At 30.3% G+C, this 24,678-nt stretch overlaps 3 protein-coding genes across 5 annotated transcripts; 1 reads left to right on the plus strand and 2 right to left on the minus strand.

Annotated features, from left to right (window-relative positions):
* Nucleotides 1–546: 546 nt before the first annotated feature.
* LOC101203325 lies at nucleotides 547–4,454 on the plus strand. Its single transcript, XM_004144049.2, has 3 exons — nucleotides 547–893; nucleotides 2,266–2,593; nucleotides 3,956–4,454. Exons 1-3 carry the CDS (start codon nucleotides 746–748, stop codon nucleotides 4,170–4,172), a joined length of 693 nt encoding a protein of 230 aa, XP_004144097.1. The 5' UTR covers nucleotides 547–745; the 3' UTR covers nucleotides 4,173–4,454.
* A 3,249-nt stretch (nucleotides 4,455–7,703) lies between these two features.
* On the minus strand, nucleotides 7,704–8,681 carry LOC101216495 (NDR1/HIN1-like protein 13). The gene is given in 2 exon segments (XM_004144104.3): nucleotides 7,704–8,486; nucleotides 8,489–8,681. Coding segments are annotated over 2 exon segments (774 nt in total). The 5' UTR covers nucleotides 8,598–8,681; the 3' UTR covers nucleotides 7,704–7,821.
* A 4,742-nt stretch (nucleotides 8,682–13,423) lies between these two features.
* On the minus strand, nucleotides 13,424–18,292 carry LOC101219974 (probable inactive receptor kinase At5g10020). 3 transcript variants are annotated; one of them, XM_011661788.2, is made up of 4 exons: nucleotides 17,751–18,292; nucleotides 16,639–17,571; nucleotides 14,482–16,044; nucleotides 13,424–14,322 (listed from the first exon to the last, which is right to left on the minus strand). In XM_011661788.2, exons 2-4 carry the CDS (start codon nucleotides 17,537–17,539, stop codon nucleotides 13,733–13,735), a joined length of 3,054 nt encoding a protein of 1,017 aa, XP_011660090.1. In that variant the 5' UTR covers nucleotides 17,540–17,571; nucleotides 17,751–18,292; the 3' UTR covers nucleotides 13,424–13,732. The 3 variants fall into 3 exon arrangements, with proteins under 3 accessions (XP_011660090.1, XP_011660091.1, XP_004144080.1); XM_011661789.2 differs by having other exon boundaries at nucleotides 16,639–17,499; nucleotides 17,751–18,291; XM_004144032.3 differs by having other exon boundaries at nucleotides 16,639–18,292.
* Nucleotides 18,293–24,678: the final 6,386 nt, after the last annotated feature.

Here is a 24,678-nt window from a genome sequence, read left to right on the forward strand (position 1 = left end):
GCTAAAATCTATGGCAAAGAGGAAGACAAAGACTCATGGCGAAACCACGGCGAAAACACATATCTCGCGAAAATTCAAATTTGTACGAAGAGGAAGACGATGAGATGCGAGGAGGAAGAAGAGAATGAGAGGAAGAGGAAGAGGAAGACGATAGTTATAATTGAGAAAAAGAAGAAGGAAACCAATAAAAATAATTGAGAAAAAAAGAAAAGAAGAGAAAACAATTGAGAAATGGAAGTAGTGTTTTTGTTTTTTTGTTTTTTTTTTGAATCTATCTAAAAGACCAAATTGATAAAAGTTGATATATTTTAATATATAGATATATATATTTTCATTCATTTCTTTATATTGGTAGATAATAGATTATTATAAAAAATTAAGAGATAATAGATTTAATTTATTATTTATTTTAGTTTTTAAAATTTGGAGCAATCGAATCTATTTTCTTAATTTTGAAATTGACCGAAATAATATGTAAGTTTGTAACAACGACAAGTTTAATTAAATAACGAAGTTCTCAGCTGTTTATATTTATATATATATATTAATAATTATACTCCAAACCAAAATCGATGAATGCTTAGGTATCAAACGCTACTTCGAATTGTTTCCGATGCTGAATTCTTTCATTTTCACTCTTAGATCTGTCTCCGATTCCCTTTCGCCGAGTTGAAATCCTACCGGATTAGCTCTACCCCCGATTTTCTTTTCCTCCGCCGGCGGATTCGTTTCATTCCGGCTCCAAATGGAAGGTTTTACCGCAGAAGATCTGTCCACAATCGGAGGAATTGCCACCGTTTCCCTCCTTCATTCCTTCATTCCCACTCACTGGCTTCCTTTCTCCGTCGTCGGCCGTGTCCAGAAATGGACTCTCTCCAGGACTCTCCTCGTCAGTATGTTTTCTGCAACCCATCCTACTTCTTAAATCTCTCATTTTCCCGTTTGTATTTGTTTTTTTGTTCTGCGAATCACGGTTTACTTCTTCGGATGTTATCTTAGAGAAAGATTTGCCAGTGCTGGATTTGATTTATCAAAATGCAGTTCAATTGTTTAGTTTAGTTGATTCTTGTCCGGTGTTACTGTCACATTGTTGTCTTAATTTCTCTGTAGCTTCGCTCATACGATAGTTCTTAGGATTCTTTTCAGTATTAATGGCTGCAGAGGAAGGTGTTACCATACAAAACTCATAAACTAACTGTGAGATCTGATGAACTATATCTCTTAATTAGCCTATAAGGTCTTTATCATCCAAGTTCTATCATATGTCATGAGTCCATATAATATGCTTATCTTTCTACTGCTGTTACTCCTTTTCAGGTGTTTATATATATAAATTTATATTTGCTAATTTTGATGTTTGTTAGAATGTTGAAATAATATAAAATTAACTTGATTAACTGCTCGTTTGACTTCACTAAGGTGAAAAAATGCATCACATTTTGGTTATTTTGCCTCTTCCAGTGCAGAATATTGAAGGAGGGCTTGGGAATCTTGTTTACCCAGTCGTTTTTTGGATGTATTTAACATTGTTCTTTGTCTCCTTTTGCCCTTGGGAGTTTTTACCATGTGTTTGTTTAAAATAAATAAATAAACAAACGTTTGGGTCAATTAGTGATTTAAAATGATTTTTGAGCATAAGATTCTCTTTTCAAACCCTTGCACTTTCTCATTTTCTCCAATTAATATTTAATTTTCACTTATTGAGTCTTCTATATATATCAAGCTACAAGTGAGGGGTGTGTGTTAGAGTGTTGATATGATATTAAATTTTCTTTCACTCATCAACTTAAGCTTTTGGGTCAATTGATGGTTTAACAATGTTTACTCACGTGGGCTCTAGACATGAATGTAATGGAAGTTGCACGGTTTGGCCAAATATTGAACAATTTCGGTATTTGGTCTTTTTTTATTTTTTGTAAGTAAATTGATTACTCTTAGGGTTGCAGATTAGAATGAGATTATAGATTGTTAGAGATGTTAAGAGTCCCACCTTGAAAAATCCAAGGAGACTCACACTCCATATAATATAGATGGGCTACTCTCGTTATTGCCAATTGGTTTTGAGATGAAACCCCATACTATCAAACATAGACTACAATAACTAAATGAAAGTGAAGTTAATCTATTCTTAAATTTAAGAATCCTGCGGTGCACTTATATTTTGCTATCTTACAAAATGCAAGGAAGTGATGTTTAGTGTAATATTAGTTTCACGATGCTTGCATCTGGAAATCTTATGTTTAGATGCATATTATAATTTTGCAGCTGCTTTTGGAGCAATTTTACATGTGATATCTACTTCACTCCTTGGAATAACCGCAATCACAATGGCTAATACAATTGCCGGTGAAGAAACTGTGCACCAGCTGGCTTCTCTTTTGCTTATAATTCTTGGAGCTTGTTACGTTTTGTTGTTTATGACTGGAAGAGGCAGTCATAGCCACTCCCAAAACCAACCAATGGAGAAAATGGCTGTTGCGGGTCTTGTTCTCGTACCTGCTTTGTCTCCCTGTGCAACCACTCTTCCAGTGTTTCTTGCTGTTGGAAATTCATCTTCCATGATGGTGCTCGCTATCATTGTGCTCCTATTCAGGTATCAATTCTATAGGCATAAAGCTCTCTTATCTGTTGTACATTGTGCAACTTCTTTGTTTTGGGAGAAAGAAACCAATTTTTATAAAGAAAAATGGAGGGAAGGAATTATCATAAGTCAACCAGAGGGTGCTACGTGGAAAAAAAGAGAGAATTTCAATGGAGATTGGTTATATTGGGGTTGGTCTATAAAAAAATTCGAAGTTCACACTACATCTTGGAGATTTTTGTATGGATGGATTCTATTCTCAGTCCCTTGCATGATTAATGATCCGCCTCTAAGAAAAAACATATGAAATCTAGTGTTATGCTTATGTCAAAACACATTGTTGTTTTTTATACACCATCACGTTAGCACGATGACCATGTGTATTGCGATCTATTTTTTTTCTCACACTTTGTTGTTCGTGAATATTGGGCTCTGGTGGAGAAAGAGTGGTAGCGTGCTTATATTAGATTTCATAAATTTGAGGGGCAGGTCAAAAATCAAAAAGGAATCCGTGAGGGTCATCCATACAAAAAAACTCCTACATCTTGCAAGCTTCTACACAAACAACGTCAATATCTATTCCTTAATCCTTTCATCAAATATTCTAAAGAATTGTTGAAAAACGAAATTTCCATTAAGCTTTTCTTTGTTACAAAAAGGTGGACACAACAAAACTTCCTCAATCCAATCTCGGTTCCTCTGGCTAGGAGCAAAGAGAAATGAAAAAGTCCACCGCTATAGAAACATCTTTTTGCTTGAGAAATCACACGTGCAATGCCCAATCAAATATCCCCCTGGAAGCGACTGTGATGCCCTTCCTCAACTGAATATTTTATGGATTTGAGAAAAGTCTAAAAGATAGCTTAGAATTTCCAAGGTATTAGTGGAAACCACACCCGCATCCCAACTATTAGTGTGTGGAGCCCATAGTTAGTCCTTACAATAATTTGATGTCGAAGTTTATGAAGATTTTGAAGTAAAATGGCACAATTATTTGTACATTATGCCACCGTTGAGAGCCTAGAAGAAAGTTGGCAAGTACTATGAAAAATTATAGTTGTTGCACATTGGCATGTATCAAAGTTAGCTTTTGACGCCGAACACGGAAGGCTGATATCTTACATATCCCTGAAACTAGAATGAATACAGTCTCCCCCCTCCCGATAGTCGTTCTCAGTATTAGTAGATTTACCATGGGATAATTATTACTAAAAGCGGTCGTATGTCTACTTTCAACTGAGCTTTGCTATTATAATATATAAATTCTTTGGTTGATTTTAACCTAAGATCCATTCATATTAAGCATGGATTTTTAGATCTAAGATTAATTTCATTGATTCATTACAACTTTGCTGTATGTGGTTGAATTTGCAGCACAATAACAGTGATGACTTCGTTGGTAGCTTTGTCATTCTACGGCGCTAGCCAGCTCAAGTTTCACTGGGTTGAACGATATGACAAACTGCTTGTAGGTTCAGTGTTGTGCGTGGTAGGTATCCTGACACTCATCTTTCACGACCACGAGCACGACCACCATGGACATGGAGGTTCGGTAGGAGACAATTTGCATAGGAAAATAATTGTACTTTAAGAATTTATATATTATCATAACCTGCAGATACTTATAATTTTGATCTTCTGGGAAATTTCAAGACTGACTTTGAACCCTGTATTATATCACCATCAAGTGGGTTTAAAGGTCAGTTTCTTGTACTCCTCCTTTGTTGCCATTTTGTCAAATCTAAGATTTTTCTTCTTCTTCTTTTGTGTTTCATTGTATGATCAAATAGAAGGTTAACACTCTGTTTCATTATTTTGTATTTTTGAAGCATAGGCTTAATGTTAGGCATTATCTATGTAGGTAATTTGGTCCTTTGACTTCTCCATCAAACTCAAACTTTATCTTTTTTACTTTTCAAGTATTTAATTAAAATAGTAATACAAGATGTTGATTTGTTAATTCAAATTTTGATTTTGACCTACATGATATGGGTAGATTTAGATTTTGGGTTTAGTTTTGATTTGGTTTTCATGTAGATTATAATTTTACTCTTAAGATTCAAGTTTTATTTTTGAGCAATTTGCTCTTTAGATTTCAAGATTTAAGTTTTTAACATTTATTTTTTTTTCTCACCAAATAGGCACTTTAGTCATTAGCATTAATGTCTATAGTAGAACTTCTTATTAAATTGATTAATAGACCTTCACAATAAAAAGTGAATATTAATCTAAACAAAAACTCAAGTTTTTTTTAGTTTTTCAAATAATATTATAATATTTTGAAATTTAGTGATTTAATTGAAATCAGATCACATCTAATACTTATGAACTCAAATTGTGGAACCATATTTCTAAAAAAAGAAAAGAAGTTGTGAAGTTGAAGTTTTGAATACCAAACATATCTTAAAAGTTTGACATTTCTCTAACCACTACTTAAAGAAAACATATCTCAAGAGGAAAAACTTTAACCTAAAAACTCAATAATTTCTTCTTTGTGATTTCATTTACAAGAGGTTGGACTTCTTCTAAGCTGACTACTCATTTAATAGTTATGGAAATATTCAATCATTTCTTTTCATATGATGCCTTCATTACTTTAAACTTATCCCAAGTTGGCTATTCTTTTATTTCTTTCTTTATTTATTTTTGACAATAAGTGGCTAAGAAACTAAATGACCAATATATTTATAAACTTTTGTATCATTATATTGCTTAAGATTATTAGAAAAATAATATATTTACTTTTTCGTAATTACTGACTATTTGTCTATTATCGATAAATAATGATATGTTGCTATATTTGAAAACATGTACAATAGACTTACCATTTAAAACAATTACCTTATTTACGATTTGATTTACATCGGATGGGATATTCGTATGTATATTGTTATAAATTCAACTTTGAGATAGTTTGTGTCTAATTTGTTTACGAATTTTAATAATGTCTAATATCTCGTGAACTCCCAATTTTTGTGTTTCGTAAGTTCTTGAGTCATTCAAAATTTTTAAATATTAATTGATCTATTTGATATAATTTTGAAAGTTTAAAGACTAAAATTGTAAGTTGGCAAAACAAGCATATGTTAACTAGCTAGCATACAATGTATATTAGTGACTAAGAGAGGTTTGCGATTGATTTATCTTTCTATTCTTATTGGTATACTAACAAAATCTTTCAAGAAAACTTAATTACCTTATTTTTTCAAAAAAAAAACTTGAAAATCGTTCAGGCTTAATGACTAAATAGATATAATGAATCAAAATTAACTAATCATATACCCATCTCATTTTCATCCTCCTACTTCAATTCAAAACCATATTATATCAAAACAAGAACAAATTATATTTATTGAACTAAATCTTTACAAACCACAAAATAACTTTGAAGAAGTTTTTAAACCAATGTAAGATGAGTTTAGGGTTAGGATGAAGACATTACAAATAAGACTTGGGATTTATATACACACACACAATAAACTCAAGAAAAGTAAAGAGTATTTAATGTCACAAAATTTGAATAAGTCTAAATGACAAAGAGAGAGAGAGAGAGTTTATGGTTTGAAATTCAATAGCCTAAAACTTGGGCATTTATTAATTCCAAATTGGAGAACCTATTTGAACTAAAAAAAAAAAATAGTTGAGTTTGAGTTTGCATGCAAATTGGCAAAGCCCCACAAAGTTCCAATGGCAACCTAAGTTGTTCAAGCTCTCTTTTTCTACTCATTAATGGAATATTATTCTACTTGTTCTCTTTTGATTTTTAAACCAACAATGAAAGAAAAACAAGCAATTAATTAAAGAAGATATCAAAAATCAAATGAGTTCAATTGATTAATTAAAACATATATATATACTCTTCATCATCAATAAGAGATTTAAAGTCTCTCTTACATCTATGTATATAAAAAAGTGACTAATGTAATTGATAAACGAAATTACTTCAATAGATGTCTTTCTTAATTAATAAAATGATAATAACTCCAAGAAATCTAAAACATATTTAACTTAAAAAATCGATAAAACTTATTCCTTAACTCCAATTACCAAACTATATTGAATACCCTAAACATGAATTCAAACCCAATAATACAAATAAAAACATAAAGGATGAGAGATAAAATTAAATTCTATAAAAACTTTAATTCAAATTCAAGTATTTCTTTCAAAAATAAAAAATATAATTACAACTCTATTTAAACTAATTGAAATGACACCACGAAAGAACACGATAACCTTTGATGATCACCTAAAAATTTGCCTAGGGTTCATGAAAACCCTTCAACTATCCTCATAAATGAAAATACATAAAATTAAATGAATACATACAATCCATTAAAAACGTATGATACGAATTTCTAGATTTGATGGTGAATTTTGGATTTTTTGATGAACGAAAAAAATGCAATAAAGTTTTTTGTGTGTGTATATACATACACATAGTAAAGTAATTAAATCAAGTGGTATGAAGATAATAATAAAAAGCCTAACTATTGCATCTAAGTATTCAATGAGACAAAATTTTTGCAATAATTAAATTCTAACATATCGTTTGTATAGTAATTGTTTCTCCATGTGTAGTATTGATTGGAATTAATTGCACTAATCTTATAAATCAAATTCCAACAATAATTATAGAGCATACTTTATACAGAACAACACATAATGTAGCACAAACACATCACATATGTACCCCTATGTTTTCTCCTCACATATGACCAATTGCTTGAAAGATTTACGATATACAATAAAATTTCAGATTATGTGGTGATTATAATATTCATCAATATAACTACATGAATACGAAACATTTTGAATAATTTATTATTTTATTAAAAATGATTAAAAACTCGATTGTATAAACTAAAATAACGAAAAGAAAAGAAAGAAAGAAAAGTATTAAAATGCAAAATTAGAATTTAAAAAGAAAAGGCGAAGAAGAAGAGGCGTACGCGGAATAGAATTGGATTTGGGAAACATTGCTCCCACGTTTTCATTCACCTAATACTCTTTTAGTTCCCACTTTATATTTATCAATTCTAATTCTTTCATATTTCATTCATTGTTTTAAATAAACCCTATACTACTTTTTAATTAATTCATTAATTCATTATTCAACTACTTTAGGGTAACATTTTTTATTTGGTGCTCGCAAAATCACATGTAAAAAATAATGCTCTCTTTTTTCATTACAAAAGTTTACAAGTATAATTCATAATAATGGCAAGCAATTCATAAGCCTACCAAATCTTCACACTATAATCGCAATTCTTCTTCACAATCTTCGCCGCTGCCGTCAACTCATCCACCGTCACATCACAATTCACCTTCACTTTTATCTTCCAACTCTTCACCGATCCAATTTTCACCTTAATCGGAACTCCAATCTCAACCTTCAACAACACCGCCCTCTGTTTCACCCATTCAATTATCTCATTCTTCGCCCCACTCGACAAATTAACTCCGGCTCCTCTCACAACAGCTCTAAGCACACTCACATTCTTCGAAGGCTGGAAGAAATCAGGCAAAACACCCTCCGACAGTTTCTCGTTAGAGGAATAGATTCGGACTGAGCTACCTGTTAAGTAATAGATTCCGATCTTCTTATTCGGATTATCCGCTCGAACACTCAGATTGAACACAGGCGAGATCGCGGAGGATGTTAGGTTATTCAGTCCGGAAATGGAAATGGCGTCGATGGAGTAGTTGGGTGATTTAGGGCGAACGACAAAGTAGAAAACGGCGAGGGTGATGCCTAGAAGGATGATGAGGATGGCGAGGATGGCGAGGAGGCAGAAGAGGCAGGAGCGGCAGCGGTTGCGGCGGCGGTGGCTTTGGCGAGTGTAGAGTTTGAAGCGGTGGGCGTTTTCGGGAGGAGGAAGGCGGTAGATTTGGTCCTTGGGAGCTGGATGACGTAGGTGCCGGGAGGTGGAGAGGAGGGCTTGGTGGTGTCGGAGAGGGTGGAGGAGGTGCTGGGACGGGGGGAATCGGCGGTGGGATGGACGCGGTCAGCCATGGGAGGCGGAGAGAGAGAGAGAGAGAGAGATTTGTGAGATGAAGAAGAGTGAGGAAGAAGAAGAAGGTGTTGAAGAGTTGGAGGGGGATTTATATAAAAAAAAATATTAAAAGAGAAAAAGAGAAAAAGAGAGAATACAGTTAAGGAATGGGTGTCAAATGGATTTTATGACGGACGATGGGCGGACGCCAAATGGGTCAAATATTTAACGCGCCTACGTTTCTTCCATACTTCACTACTCTATCTCTATGTATATCAATACACACTTTCCTTAAATTTATTCACTTTCATATATACATTATTTTGATTTGAGTTATAATATCAGAGGGTTTAAAAGGTAAAAGTATTTTAGTTTAAAAATAAACAATAAACATGATTTAATTGAGAAAATGAGATGAGAACTGTATGTAGTAAATTAAATTGTTGTGGTCATACGTACTATTGTTAATATTATTATTATGAGAAGGGTCCAGTTGGCAGACGCGGACGATGGTCTCATACTCTCTCTCATATCTTTGTTTCTTTTGTTGCAATGTAATGTTCAAAGAGAGAAAGAAGGTTCCTCACGTGGAAATGAAGGGGTAACCCTTCATTCCAAGAGGGTATAGGCGTGGGGGTGATGTCCTCAAACTTATATCATATATTTCTTTATTATTCTTTACATTCTTCATTAATAATACATTATTATTTATTATGTATAAATATTTTCAATAACTTTATTGAATTATTATTATTATTTTAATATTGGTTAATGAAGCAAACTTGTTCATTGTTTTGGTTTGGTCTATTTTATATGAATCAAAATATTTAATTATAAAATACAATAAAATTTTAAATTTATTATCGATAGAAATTGATAATCTAAACAGAGATAGACTGACTATCAATGTTGGTTAGTGATAAATCTAAAATTTTGCTATATTTTATAATTGTTTTCAACCATTTTCTCTCATCTTTTTATGTAAATTATTTAAATCATAGGTAAGCATGCTAATTTACAATTTCTAAAAATCATATCCTTTTTAAAACTATTACTTTCTAATTTTATAGATGGTATAATTATTTTTAAAAAATCAAATAAAAAATACTTCTAAAAGCTTTTATTTTTTGTTTTTTAAAATCCAAAGACCAAAAAAGGTATATGGTAAAAACTCATAAACCAATGGAGTTTATTTCTTTAAATCTAGGGATTAAAATATACATTTTTAAAACTCAAAGACCAAACACACGTATTCATCAAAACTTATAGAGTAAAAATATATTTTTCTTATTATTTTCCAATACGATAAAATATCATACCTACAACATAAATCTTTTTTTCTTTAAAGAAAGTTTCAAATAATGAAAACATGAACAAACTTCCAAATTAAAATAACATTTGGTTTCTACTTTTTATACCATGAAATTAAATAGTGTATTGTAAGTTAATTAAAGGTTATAATATATTGGCTTAGTTAAATACTACTTTTCTCCCTACTTTTGATTTTGATTTGAATTAACTTTTGGTTATTATCTTGATCTATTTGTTTTCATTTTCATTAAAGAATAAACTATTTTTTTCATTAATACGATCACATTAATATTTAAACCTCTCTCTCTATATATTCATGTTGCTCTCAAACTTACCCAAATGAATTAATATAAAAAATGAGAATATAGAATGAGGGAAAAAGGAGTTGTTAATTACCCATGTTTTTCATTAAAATGACTTCTTCAAATAGTGATTAATTAATTAAATTGTAAACAAAACACCAAAAAATGTCAATTTCTCCCAACAACCAATTTCTCCTCTTTTTTTTCTTTAAATAAATTCTTTTACCTCTCTCCGTTCTTAATATATATATGTTATAGTGAAATGAAAGGTTGAAATTTCTTACTATCTAATTCCAATATGTAATTATCATGTGATAATCTTTGTTAGTATTTAAATATATATTTGAGTTATATCATGTGATAATCTTTATTAGTATTGATAAAGTGTTATCATACCTTTTAAAAAAAGTACTAGCACCTTGGGGTAAGTTTTATCCTAAAGTATTGACCAAGAAAATATACTATTGCAAATATTTTTGATATAAATTATGAACATATATGAAAGGATGACAATAAGAAAATATATATAGATAGAGAGAGTTGGCAATAAGATTAGAAAAAGCCAGGTTTGTGCCAACCATATTTGAAGGTTTTATTTTATGAATAAATTTAAGAATTGCAAATAATTAAATAAATGTAAAGAAAAAGGTTCAAATCTTTGTTGATATCTATTTTGCTTAGGGATATGGCTTTACTTCATCAACTCACCACCTAGCTTTCACTTTTGCTTTCATTTGAACCAATCAAACCACAAATTTTCCTTTATATATATATATTCATATTATTCATCCTTTTGCTTTTATTATATGTCATTTTCTTTTTAATTTGTTTCTCCTAATTAACCTTATTTCTTTTTGTCAATTTAATTTCTATACCAAAGTTTTGGCTCTATATCTATATATTTTACTTAGTCCTCAATGATTAATTAAAGGTAATATATACAACATATATACTTGTTTTTCAATTAGAATGAAACTTTTGGTTTTATATCTTCCATTTCTTATATAAGGTTTTTGGATTTTTGTATGAAAATTTTAAAATATAGTTAAATAAATTAAAATATTTACAAATTATAGCAAAAGTTTGAATTCTATCACTCATAGAAATTGATAAACTTCTACCACTGTCTATCAATGTCTATTATTGATAGAATTTGAAATTTTGCTATATGTTGTAAATATTTTTTTTTTGATCAAATTTGCTATTTTTGACGATTCTCTATTGTTTTCTATTATCACCTTTTAAGAATTAATTAATGTGTCGTTTTTTTTTTCATATTTCTCTCACTCAACTGATCTCGTTTATATTTCTCTGTTAATCTCATTCTCTCGTTCTTTTTTTTTTGTTTTGTTTTTTTTCTCTATATTACTTCTTTTGTATTTCATATGTATGACAACGATGACACTCATTTCCTTGTATTTTGTCTTTGATCACGAAGGTAATGATGAATAAACGAGTTGTTTATTCTTTTTCTCTAACAATTCACAGTGGTATCGTCAGTGACAAAAATTAATTGACAAAATGTTTAAACTTATTTGTACGAATATTTCAATTTTCAATCTAAGTGTTTATTCAACAAAACATAAAATTTGAGGTTTAAACATACAAAGTACTGATTATGATAATATAAACGAATTTACTTAAAATTCTCTCATTTGAATATGATATGAATATTAATTATGTTACCAACTCAATAAATAAAAATATCAATGATCATTTAAAAAGTTGATGGTTAACGTAAAAGATTTTAGATCGTTATTGTTTAAATTTGTATTGCTTATAAGTAACGACCCATAATACAATATTATCCTATTCGATTTTGACAAACGTATCGATATAAACTAATTTTAAGTAGGAAGTATTAATTTCCTCGTCCTCCCACACAAGGTTGAGAAAAAATGGGTTGTTTTATATATAGTTGAATTTGGCAAATTTTGAAAGTGCTTCCATTTGTATGAAAAGGGGAAGGTTTGCTTATGAGAATTAAAGGCCTCAAGTTGTTTGATTAATTCGGCTTCATTTGTCTTTTGTTATTGTTTCTTCTTTTCAACACAATTTCTTTGTATTTATTGCTTTGAAGTTAATTAATTTATAATTTTAGTTTTTGGTTTAATAATTCTTTATGACTTTTCTTCTTCTATTATTTATTTATGTTATGGGACCTATCTTATTGTGACAATCTACATATCTATCAATTCAAACATATAAATTGATAACATCGATGCCATATTTTACTTATTAATATGCTTCCCCAACTCAAATATAATATGAGATTACAACATCCATTTTAGTTTATACGGTTTTAACACGGTGTTTCAGGAGTTAGAGTGTAATCAAAATAATAATATCACCAAAACTGAAATCAATGAAAATGGGAGTAAGATTGAAATTTTTTTTGAGTTTTTTTTTATTATATTACGTTATAATTTCATCGTGCAAAATATTTACGTTTCATAGAAAAACCAAATGTAATAAATTTTGTTTGGAGTGATTTTGTTATATGAAGTATAAATAGTTTGTCAATTTTATACTTTTGAAAAAACTCTTTCTATATTTGACAATTTTTCTAAAATAAAAGTAATAATGTATATTCAAGATAAAAGTACGTATTGGAATATAATCTTAAAATTTACGACTTGAAATTTAATGGTATTAACCTAACTTTACCATCTAGAAGTCGAAGATTCGATCTTGTTTCGATTTGAAATTTGAAAAGATAAGAATTATCCTAAAAGATAGAGGTCTTTTTAAAAAATATGACAAAATATTTACATGCTATAGAACAATTTTAAAAACGGAAAATACTCACATCTATAAATACAAAAAATGTATCCTGATTTTTTATATTTGAAACAACCAAAAAACAACTTAAAAAAATGAAAAAAATAGATATTTTATATTTAGTAGACGATCTTGAACCAAATAACAGTTTAAAAAAAAAATAAAAGAAAAACAATCGAACAAGAAACGTTTGATGACCTTAATTTGTTTTTTAATTAATTTGAATATAGCTCAACTATTTAAAATATATTTTTTTAAATTCGTTATTTCATAAGGATGACCTTAATTTTACAATTGCAATGCCTTTTAAATTTTACAATTCGTTATTTCATAAGGATGGTGTGCAAGGAACAAAAGTGAATATTTAACATGTTCTTACTGTACTTTGAGAATGATAAAGAGAATACTTATTTAAAATTTGAAATTTAAATTTTGAGTCATCCATAAAAAAATTAAAGGAACTTTCAAATAATGTTAATTAATCATTAGGAACTGAGAGGTTTAAGATCAACCAATGGCCTAAATTAAATTCCAACTCCTTAATGAACTGTATACACAAACTCAACTCCTGCTAATAACTTATGGACTATGTACTTGCAATTAACTTAAGTTTATAGAACAAATTACATCTTGGATCGACTCCAAAAATGGTGCAAATTTGAGAAAACAACAGCTTATTGATGATATAAAAACAATGATGTTAGCAATTTAAACAAAAAAAAAAAAGCTTAAGTTAGAGCTTCTGTACCATGATTTTCCTTCTACTGCACAATCACTAAAAGTTCTTCATAGACAGTTTTCATGTCAGGCCTCTCAGCTGCTGATAGAGTGCATCTTAGGGCCATCTGAAGCATATCTTCAAGTTGTTTTGGTGGCTTTTCGTCATCGTCGAGGTCCAGAATTGTCTTGTCGATGCACTCATCGAACCGGTTTTCTCGGGCCAAGTACCTTACCCAATCTGTTAGATCAACAACTCCTGGGATCCCACAAACTATTTCCCCTGAACTTCTTCCTGTTAGGAGCTCTAACAAGATGACTCCAAAGGCATAGACATCACTCTTCAATGATGGACATGGCTTGCTCGAGCTTGCAAATTCGGGTGGCCGATAACCTAAAGCACCTGCATTCAAAACTTGCTCTGCTGTGCCGGCCGGAGTTAATATACGATGTAGACTGTAATCTGTAAGTCGTGCATTCATAGTCGAAGTTTCTAACAAAACATTTGAGGATTTCAAGTTGCCATGTGGGATAGCCTTCTCGTTGTGAAAGAAGTTTAAACAATGAGAAATGTCCGAAGCAACTTTAAGACGGGCCGGTAGAGATAAAGGCAAGACTCCTCCTCTCTCCATCTCTGCAAGAAAACAGAAAACATCATTCAATCAATCATATTGGACATGATTCTACATCAAATACTACACTGTGCCTCAATGTACAAGCCCACAGTTGATAACAAGGATTCTAACTTTACTTGAGATTCCATCGATGTAAAAGCCGATGGATTTTATCTTACCTTGAAGATAGAAAGCCAAAGACTGTGCATTAATAAAAGTCGATATAACAAGCTTCTCGTGATCCCTCGGCCCCCAATAGTATCCATTGATGGAAACTAAATTTGGGTGTTTGATGCTCCCCAGTTTCTTCACTTCTCTTGCAAATTCCTTTTTTCCTTTTGCCATTCCTTCCCTCAGCCATTTGACAGCCAATACATGTCCAGAGTCGAGTGTCGCCTTGTACAATGTCCCATGACAACTTTTCCCTACAACTTCGGCTGGAGCACGAGAAAGTTCTTCCGCCGTGAACATCAAGGAGCCATCAAAAAGATGTAGATCCCCAGCCAATTTATCAGGAGAGCGAACTTTTAGTGCTCGGGGATGATCGAGATGTTGTTGCATCTTTGAAGGTGATGGATTTGAAGATGACATAAAAGACATAGGTGAGGATATTCCTTCTCCTTTTCCTAATGATTCATGGTAGCCAAAATCTCTAGCCTTGTCTGAAACTGACCAAATGTCACCACCGACACGACTCTCCACTCGATGAGATGGTGGCAGGAAATCTTGACGAAAACCAGATGGTGGTATTGATGCATTCTTCTTTTTATCAGTTTCAGATTGACTAGTGACAGAAGAAGCTTCTTCCACTGCACCTTCCTTAGCATTGTTGGTGGAAGTGCTTCTACGGTCGAGCCTTTGGGCTCTGTAATACAATATAATACAAAAAAGAACTACAAATGCAGCAACCACGATCAAGCCAGCAATGAGAACGATTTTAACTACTGGTTTCATACGAGCCCGGTGCATTGTTGACGGTAGACCAGGGAAATATCCTGGAGTTGATGGGGAAGAAGGAAAATTTAGCAAGGAGTTTCCTGGATGAAATGCTGAATCAGAAAACCTCATCAAGTTTCCTGGAACTTTTCCAGATAGATTATTAAATGACACATCAAAGCCCTTCAAACTATTTGGAAGATTATCCGGGATGATGCCATCAAAATAATTTTTGGACAGATTGAGATATACCAAGCTGTTCAACTTACTCAATTCCACCGGTAAGCGACCGGTCAATGAGTTACGTGACAGATCAAGAGATTTCAGGCTTGAACTTTGCAAAGAAGAACTTGACGTAGAATCTATACTCTCATAGAGTGGTATAGGACCGGTAAAATTGTTGCCAGAGAGGTTAAGATCAGTCAACTTCAATGAGTGAAAAAGGGTAGAAGGGACAGGACCATTAAGTCGGTTATGGCTTAAATCAATAACCTCGAGTTCAGGATATGTACCCAACACAGTTGGAAGAACACCCTCTAATGAGTTATTGGAGATATTCAATAAAGCAAGCCTTAAGAATTGAGAAGATTTATTTGATAACGTTCCTGTCAATGAATTTGAACTTAACTGAATAACTTCCACATGATTTCCCCAACTTTGAATCCGAGATAAATCACCCGAAAGCATATTATTACTAAGATCTATAACAGCACATCGCCCAACCATGGTGGGCAAGGAGCCTGTCAACTTGTTTGAAGATATATTAAGCTTCTTCAGAGTTGTTGATGTAATACTCCCAACAGGACCTGACATGGAATTAATTTGTTAGAAGTTGAAAAATGGTCGATAATGGGAGATAAAGAAACCAAGAATTGAGATGCTTCCATGGAAAATGTTCAGGCAAATCATAGGCATCTGCTATTATTAAACAGTATGATTTGGTTCAAAAAGCAAACAGGGAACGGCTAAGAGTTTCATTTGATAGAATAATTCTAAATGGCTAAAGAATCACATTAGAAGGCAAAAGAAACAGGGCCATTGATAAGTTGTAAGGATTAGAAAACAGTTGTTTTCTTAATTTATCATTTCTTCCCTCATAATTCCGAAATGTAAGAAGAAGAGGAAATCATCTTTAATTCATTGTCTAAGTAACTGTCGCTCAATACACGGACAACGTGAATTTTAACTTAATTAACATAGGATCTACAGAAGTTCTATGGTATTACCATTTTGTTCCTTGAAGGTATCTCTAGTTTTACTATGGCAACACAAATATTTATGAAAAACAACGTGGAATTTCTTAAGAAAATCAAACTTGAAATTTCGGTATTAACAATCAAGTATCAATTACAATTTAAATAATCCAGAAGGAGCATATAGGCAACGTAGTATGTGAATACCTTGAAGCTCATTAAGGCTAAGATCTAATTCGGTCAAGAGCATTGACCTATCTCGTAAGAGAGCTTCTGGAAGTGACCCCGATAATTTGTTTCTTCCAAGTATTAGCGTTTGTAGGGAGACCACAAAATTGAAGTCCGGTATGTTGCCAACAAACTGATTGTTACTAGCATCAAAAACCTCTAAGCTATCAAAATATGGCATCCCATCATGAGGAAAAAGCACTCCAGTCAACAGGTTATGGCTAATATTGAGATACCGAATAGAGGAAATGAAAGACGGATTCCCAACTCCGGCATCCATCGAACCAGTAAACCGATTGCTACTTAAGTCAACATATACAACACTGCCCATTTGAGACAAAAAACCGGTGATATCCCCCGAGAAGCCATTACCATGCACGTCTACATACTTCAAGTCCGCAAGTTTCCCAAAACCAGTAGGGAAAGCCCCTTCAAATTGGTTTGAAGAAAAATTGAGCGATACCAAGTTAACCAAACCAATCAACAAACTAGGTACCGTACCACGAAACCTATTGCGGGACAGATCCAAGAATTCAAGTGACTTAAACAAACCAACTTTCGCAATAGTCCCAGTGAACTGGTTGTTTGAAAGTGATAAATTACGAAGTAAAGAGAGACCAGTAATGGCTGAAAAGTCAAAGTCACCAACTAAACCGGCATTATCGAAAGTAAGAGATGTAACACGGCCATTAACACAAACAATTCCAAACCAATTACTGGGGCAACCATCAGAATCCAAGGACATTGAGTCCCAAGAATCAAGTTTCCCAGAAGAGTCTTTAATAATGCCTTTCTTCAGCTCCAAAAGTGCAGCAAAATCAGACTGTCCCAACACATTTACTAACAAAAAGAGTAAGATTATCAAACAGGTAACCTGCATTGCTTCAAAACCCACAAAGCAGTTCAAAATCTCTGTGGGGAAAAAAAAAACCAATACACAATTCAAATGAACAGACCCGGAAACAAAAGTACTTAAAACTAGTTACACCATTCAACCCCAACTGACAAAAATACAAGAATTAAGCAGAAAACAGACTAAGAATTTACACAAGAGAGAAATTACAGAAAAGGGTAAGAGTAAAATGAGTTACCAAAATCAGGGGTACTCAGATCCCAAGAAGTGAAAGAAAATCAAAGAAAAGGAGAAAAACAGAAGAACCCACATTCCAAAATGGGTGGAAAAGTGAAATTGAAGGATTTGGGGTGGGAAAAAGAAGGGGAATTGAAGGGGGAAATTGAGAGAAGGGAGTGAAAAATGGAGATCAGAGGTTCAGTAGTGGGAGTGGGAATGAAGCTGGTAGGTAGTGCTGCCAACTAGTCACCTTTAAGAAGAATAAACAATGAAAGAAAGTGAGAGAGAAGTGGGTGAGTAGTGAAAAAGATGATGATGGTGGTGATGATGATGATGATGATGATGAAGAAGAGGAATGAATGAGATGAGGGTTTTGAGTCATTGACTTTGACTTGAGAGTTAATATTCTAAATTTGTTAGGTCTCTCTTCAATGGTACAAACCCATCAGATCCCAATGCAATACACAATACAAAGGTTGAAGGCGATGCCTTTCACCTTTCACCTTTCACCTTTCTCCCTTCATTCCCAACCTTATTTTTCTGCAAAAAGCAAAATTTGAGTTCTCATGGGTGAATTGATGTTTTTATTTTAAAGAATTTGAGCCTATTTCGAGTTCATATCTTTTCATTTTTATAATCAAACAAGGAGAAGATGCATGAGAATGGATCACCCAAATATTATTATTACCTTTTAACAATAAGTGGGAGAGGGAATCAAACCACCCATATTCAGGTTAATAATAATAATTCTTACTCTTCAAAAGTTCATCAAATTTATACGAAAATGATGATAAAATTATTTAAAATATTCCTAAAATATAACCAAATTTAAAACATTCATAAAATTTATAAATATTTTTATTTATCTTCCTATATTTAAAAATCTCTAAATTATATATGAAATATAATAATAAACATGAAATGTTTATTTAAAGTAAATGTTCTTTTGAGTTTTTATTTTATTTTATAAATTTTCGAAAGATATTAATCGACTTTTTACTTTATTGATTCATCCATAGATAATAGTAATCAATCGTAAAGAGTAATATTTTGTTATATTTGAAAACAACTCGACATAAACTCTTATATTGAATTTATTCGTGATTTATACGATTTGATATTACGAAAGAGGTATAATGTAATTATAACTAAGGTTTTGAGTGTTTTAATTGATTAATTATTAATTGAGGCTTTATAATATGGTCTTAATGTCAAGGAAATGCAGTTGGACATAAATATGAAATAATAGTTTTATTGGATTAAGGAATTTTTTCCAACTGCCTCAAATAAAGAACATTAATGCTCTTTAAGTCCAAACTATATATATATGTGTGTATATATGATTAATCTATGTATATAATATTCATTAATAAGATTCTCTTTTTCTAGTTAAATTTTATTGATTGAATTTAAAAAATGGTTCTTTTAAAAAATAGAATAAAGCGATAAAATATTCATACCGTATACAACAATTTTGAAAACTACTCACGAACCCATAATGAGAAATTTAAAAGATGCTTTGTGACTAATTAACATCCAACACGTCTAATATATTTAGAAAATGATCTAGATTTGACTACTTTCTTATATCTTTTGTGCTTTAGATTCGTTTACATTTGCATTTAAGTTTGAGAGACGGTCGTTTTAGATTTGATGGTTTAAATTAGGATGAGTAAATCTTAACAATTTTTTTGAAGATTTTTTTCGAGTTTAGATTTAGGCACACGATCATTTACATTCGACTATTTTTGTCCACGGTTATTTACATTTGGCAATCCAATATTCCAACAAAAAATTATCCATTAAGAATATGAAAAGGAAAGGAAAATGGAAAAAAAATTTTTAAAAAAATTGCAGAACATGAGAAAAAATGATGAAAAAAAAATATCGAAAGAAGGACAAATTTAGAATTTCTTTTAAATATGTTAAATTTCATGAGCTTTTTCAATTTGTGGCACGAATCGTAAATATTTTATCTGTTCGTTCTATTTAATGAAAGTTAACCTTTAAAATGGATGGAAGAAATTAACATTTCAAAATATGAACTATTTATGAGTTTTTGTCCCCCATAAAGGCTAAATTCTATTTTTTTGTTTAGTAAAACGTGAGATAAATTCTAAGTTTTTTCTTAATAATCTTGTAAAGATATTTACGCAGTATGTTTTCTTACTAATGTTATTATCTAACCAATTCAACGAACACAAAAAATTACTTTGAAAAATTAAGTATAATAAATTATTAAAAGTACATGGACCAAAATTAAACAAATCAGCCCAACAATTAAGATGATAATCTAACTTACGATTTTATTTTATTTTGGATTAGTATATACATATATTTTATGATTAGTATATATATAGATTAGTGTGTATACATAAATGAAGTTGAGATAAAAAAAGATGACGAGGTTGACCTCGATTAAAGAAGCTTTCACTGCTTGAAATGTGTGTCTAAAAAAACAATAAATAAATAGAAGAACTAAAAAAAGTAAATAAAGAAAAAAATTAATACAAATTTTAGTATATTTTGTAAATAGTTAATTTTTTTTTTGGGTCATATTTTAAAACGTTGGTAGAAAATAAAATTAGCAATTGTGTTTGGTAATAGAAAATTTGGTTAATTATTTAAGAAAACAAATAAATAATAATAGTAAATTTATATACAAAATTAGAGAATTTGAGATCTAGTAATTAATCCATAATTACTATTTGAAGCAAAATATTAAAACTAGCTATTTGAAAAATATAGAAAAATTGGATAATTAAAAACTATCTTATTGACTACATCTTCTTTCTTTAAAGAATCATCTTTTGTTACATCAATTTTATGTAAATAAGTGTTTAAAATTCCACCTAATTGATGTGTAGCAATTAATGTCCAAAACACACTGTTGATATTGATGTGTTACAAAACATAGTAATTAATTAGTATTAACATAAACATCACATTTAATTTGATACAATAATAATCCAAACATCACTCATCAACCACATAAAGAACATATGAAAAATGGGGTTTAGAGTTTAGAGTTTAGAGTTTAGAGTTTGTATATTGAAATGAAAAAGCATAGATTATTTGGGGGAAAGAATAGTGTAATAGGGGAATTGAATGCAATTGGTATATAGTTTTAATGCAAAGATGGCCAAAGAAAGTGACACACACACCCATCCTATTAATCAGACAAAAAACAATGCCTTACAATTTTTGGATTCAACTTTGCCTTCAAGTTTTTCTTCTCTTTTTTTTCTTTTTTCTTTTCCAAATGTATTTGTCTTTTTGTAGCCTTTTAAGATTCCTTTACTATGTTCTTTCTTTTACCATTTTCAACTTTCTTCTTTATTATTATCTTCACATTTTCTATGTTCTGCCAAAAACACACATTGCTTTTTTCCTTTCTTTCTTTCTTTCTTTCTTTTTTCTCAATAAAATATTTATTCGCTATTATATCGTTAATCTTGTGTTGTGTGGTAAAAACGAGGCACAGTACTAAAACAAATATCGAAAAAATATAATATTAAAATAAATAGAGAAAACTCGCTAATATACACATTTTTGTTAAAAACCAAACTCAAATATAGTAATTAAAAACCTAAAAATCAAATGAAAATTCAACTCTAAACTAAATGGAAACTAGACAAAATGAGAATGATAAGTTATTGTGTTTGACGAAAATTTATTTTCACAAGATTAGAGTTAGGGTATTTTGCAAAAATAGCAAAAAAAAAAAAAAAAAAATGAGGATTGTCTGAGAGCTCTATGATTATCGTTTGATAACATTATGATTGCTGTTTGATATAATTAATTTTGTCATATTTGCAATGTACAAAAGATTGGTGCCATGGGCTATTGTTTTATATTTGTTTTTGTCACTTTATGTGATTTTTCTAAAAGTTAAGGTTAACAGAGACTACTCTATAGAGAAGAGTAATTATAATGGACAGTAATTTTAGAAATAAAAATTAAGTACATAGTTATTATTTTAAAAAAATTACAAAGGTAACAAATCTATCCGATAGATTTCGACATATTTTGTTATATCTATAATTATCCCTAAAAAAGCAACAATAAGTTATCTCTATAATCTATAAATATGTAATTTTGTCTCCATGCATATGACATTTTTCAATTTCATGAATAACTTTTTAAAAGTTTCACTTTCAAAGATAAAAAAACATTCATTCATAAAGTGGTTGCCATCAATAAAATAAAAAGAATACACATTGTCACTATTATGGCTGCCATCGTAAAAAGTGAATACACACAAAATATCATAATTTATATACGATAGACTGTGATAGACTACTATTTACGTGTACTTCTTTACGTTTTGTTATGAACATTCTTTTTAATTTAAAACTCAATAATTTTTTAAATTTAAAACTCAATAATTGTAAATAATTGAAGGAAAAAGTGTATACATAAAAGAATAAAATTAAAGGCTTTGTAAATGCTTTTGCCCAAAAGGTGAGTTTCTAAACAACAAAGGCAACAAATAGTTGTGAGGTTAGATAACATTTATGATACTTTAATGATGAAATAAATATTGGTCTCTTCATTATATGTTCAATCTAATCATCACATTTTGATTAAGATTAATCTCTCCCTTTTCTAATAATTATGTAATCAAACCTCAAAAATCAATTTTACTTTTATTTTATTTTTTAGGGAAATATTCTTTTCCTTTTTTGTTTTCTCATTTTCGGTTTAATTTCTATTTGTTCGGTAACTTTAACTTTACTCACTAATTTTTAGAATATTACAATTTTACTTTTGACATTTACATTTTGTTTCGATCGAGTTCTAGTTCTTTAGACTTTTGACTCTCTTAATCTTGAATTTTTACTAAATACAAATTTAAAAGATTTAAATGAATTATAATTAATTAAGTTTTAGGGTTTTTCATCACGGTAAACGAATTAAAATTTCACCTTATAATTTATTTTTAATTTTTAATTAACTAACGTACATTGATGCTAATGATTAAAAGTGAATATTTAATACAAATTTGAGTTAATGTAAATCTTGAAACCTAAAAAGAGAAACAAAACTCAAATTTAGCATCATGAAACGACCTAACGACTAAACTAAAACCGAACTCACTACTTAAAAACTAAATGCAAACATTTTAAAATCTATATGTAAGATTGAGGTAAACTAGCCCCTAAAATGTTTTTTTTTTTTTTTTATCGTTATTAAGATTTGAGGCATGAAGATTCAAACTTTTAATCTCTTATTCAAAAGTGTATGTTGTATATGTCAATTGAATCATGTTCATGTTGACTATAACTTAATGCATGAGAAATTTTTCATGTGCTTAAATAATGATTTAGAATAGTGTTGGGTCTAATCATAGCCATTATAACTTATAACAAACAAATTTGTTCTCCATTATTTTTCAAGTATACATTCTTCATTCAACCATATAGTCCATGAAATTTGATTTTATTTTAAATGGTGTCTTTTTACTACTTTTTCTTATTAGTTTTCATCTTTTAAATGTATAAAAATACATTTGAATTTGCTGCCAAATTTTGAAAATAAAAAGAAGTTTTCAAAAACTATTTTTTAATTATTCATATATTTTGAAATTAGATAACAAATCATAGAAATTTATAGGTAGAAATAACGTTTTGTAAGACTTAAAACCAAATAGTTACCAAACTTACACGTAGCTATGTACTCGCCCGTTAATTATATGCACATATTCAATTAGAAAGCATTGAAAAGTTAGGGGTCAAAGTAAAAAATGGAAGAAACAAAAGTTGATGCAGCACTTAAACCAACCAAATGCAAAATTAGTTCATTTTGAGTTTGGTTTGGTTAAAATCAAACTTGGATATGAAAACCATAACTTTTTTAAAGCTTTTAAAATATTTAAGCACCGAAAAAGTCAACCGCTTAATTGATTTTTAATCCCTTCGCACCCTCTCTCATTTTTAGAATCGTGTATTAACATTTACAGGATGTTTGAAAACTTGAGTAAGTTGAGAGAGTTGAATTAGGTGGATAAAAAACATCAACCCTTCACCAATAATAAAGTGATTTACTAGCACATTATTCACATTAACTCACATTTCTCACATCGTTATTCGTGTCAACTCTCTCGATAACTTTTCTATAATCATTACCAACTCAACTCAACTTTTTTTTTTTATTGCTAACCAAACACCCCCTTAGTGTTTTCTTTGTTTGCTATATTTAATATCGTTGTTGTTCCATATTTTATTTTACCAAAAAAGAAAAAAAGAGTTTGATAGATACATTTTTCTGTCATGAAGTTTCAAAATTTATTTGATCTCTCATCCAAAATTATTGTACTAGAAAATATAATACAAAAATTAAAAAAATCAATCCATAAAGTTTGAAGTTAGTGTCTATTTAGTTCACAAGATTTTAAAAATGAAACTTTTAGCACATAAGTTTTGAGAAATGGTTTTAAATATCGATATGACAACTAACAATCAAAAGAGTTAAAAGAAGAACATTTGTAGTTGGAAAAAGGAAAGAAGAAGAAGAAAAAAAAGAACTAACCCATTGAAAAGATCTATTAAAGAAAAAAAGAAACTTTTAGAGTGTTCTATAAGTGATAGGATTGCAACAAGAAATGAAGATTATGTCATTTTAACCAAGGATTATTTAAGACAAACTTGTCAAGATGTTGCCATAATCAAATCCACAACCAAAGGAAAGAAGATGGAAAGATCATTCACGATATATACATATGGGATTACTTTGCCAACTCGTTCAATAGTATCGATATAGGCCATGCGACTAGATTGCATATTGATAGTTACTGTTAATATGTTCAGCACAAAAACAATGAAAAAATGCGACAATTTTTAGCGTAGAGATTGAGAATACTCAAAAGCTCAATACTGAAATATCATATTTGATATGATTTAATCAATATAAATTATTGTTTTAGTTCTTTCCTTCAACAGTAGGTC

Source organism: Cucumis sativus, chromosome 1, assembly GCF_000004075.3.
Source record: "Cucumis sativus cultivar 9930 chromosome 1, Cucumber_9930_V3, whole genome shotgun sequence".
Classification (NCBI taxonomy): domain Eukaryota; kingdom Viridiplantae; phylum Streptophyta; class Magnoliopsida; order Cucurbitales; family Cucurbitaceae; genus Cucumis; species Cucumis sativus.

Bases quoted from the DNA above. Each gene is read 5' to 3' on its own strand.
- LOC101219974 (XM_011661788.2), bottom strand. From the start codon at position 17,539: ATGCAGGTTACCTGTTTGATAATCTTACTCTTTTTGTTAGTAAATGTG. The intron at 16,045-16,638 runs GTATTCACATAC...ATTCCATGTCAG, and splicing joins TAGCCTTAATGAGCTTCAAG to GTCCTGTTGGGAGTATTACA. The intron at 14,323-14,481 runs GTAAGATAAAAT...GTTTTCTTGCAG, and splicing joins TTTGGCTTTCTATCTTCAAG to AGATGGAGAGAGGAGGAGTC.
- LOC101203325 (XM_004144049.2), top strand. From the start codon at position 746: ATGGAAGGTTTTACCGCAGAAGATCTGTCCACAATCGGAGGAATTGCC. The intron at 894-2,265 runs GTATGTTTTCTG...ATAATTTTGCAG, and splicing joins CTCCAGGACTCTCCTCGTCA to CTGCTTTTGGAGCAATTTTA. The intron at 2,594-3,955 runs GTATCAATTCTA...TTGAATTTGCAG, and splicing joins ATCATTGTGCTCCTATTCAG to CACAATAACAGTGATGACTT.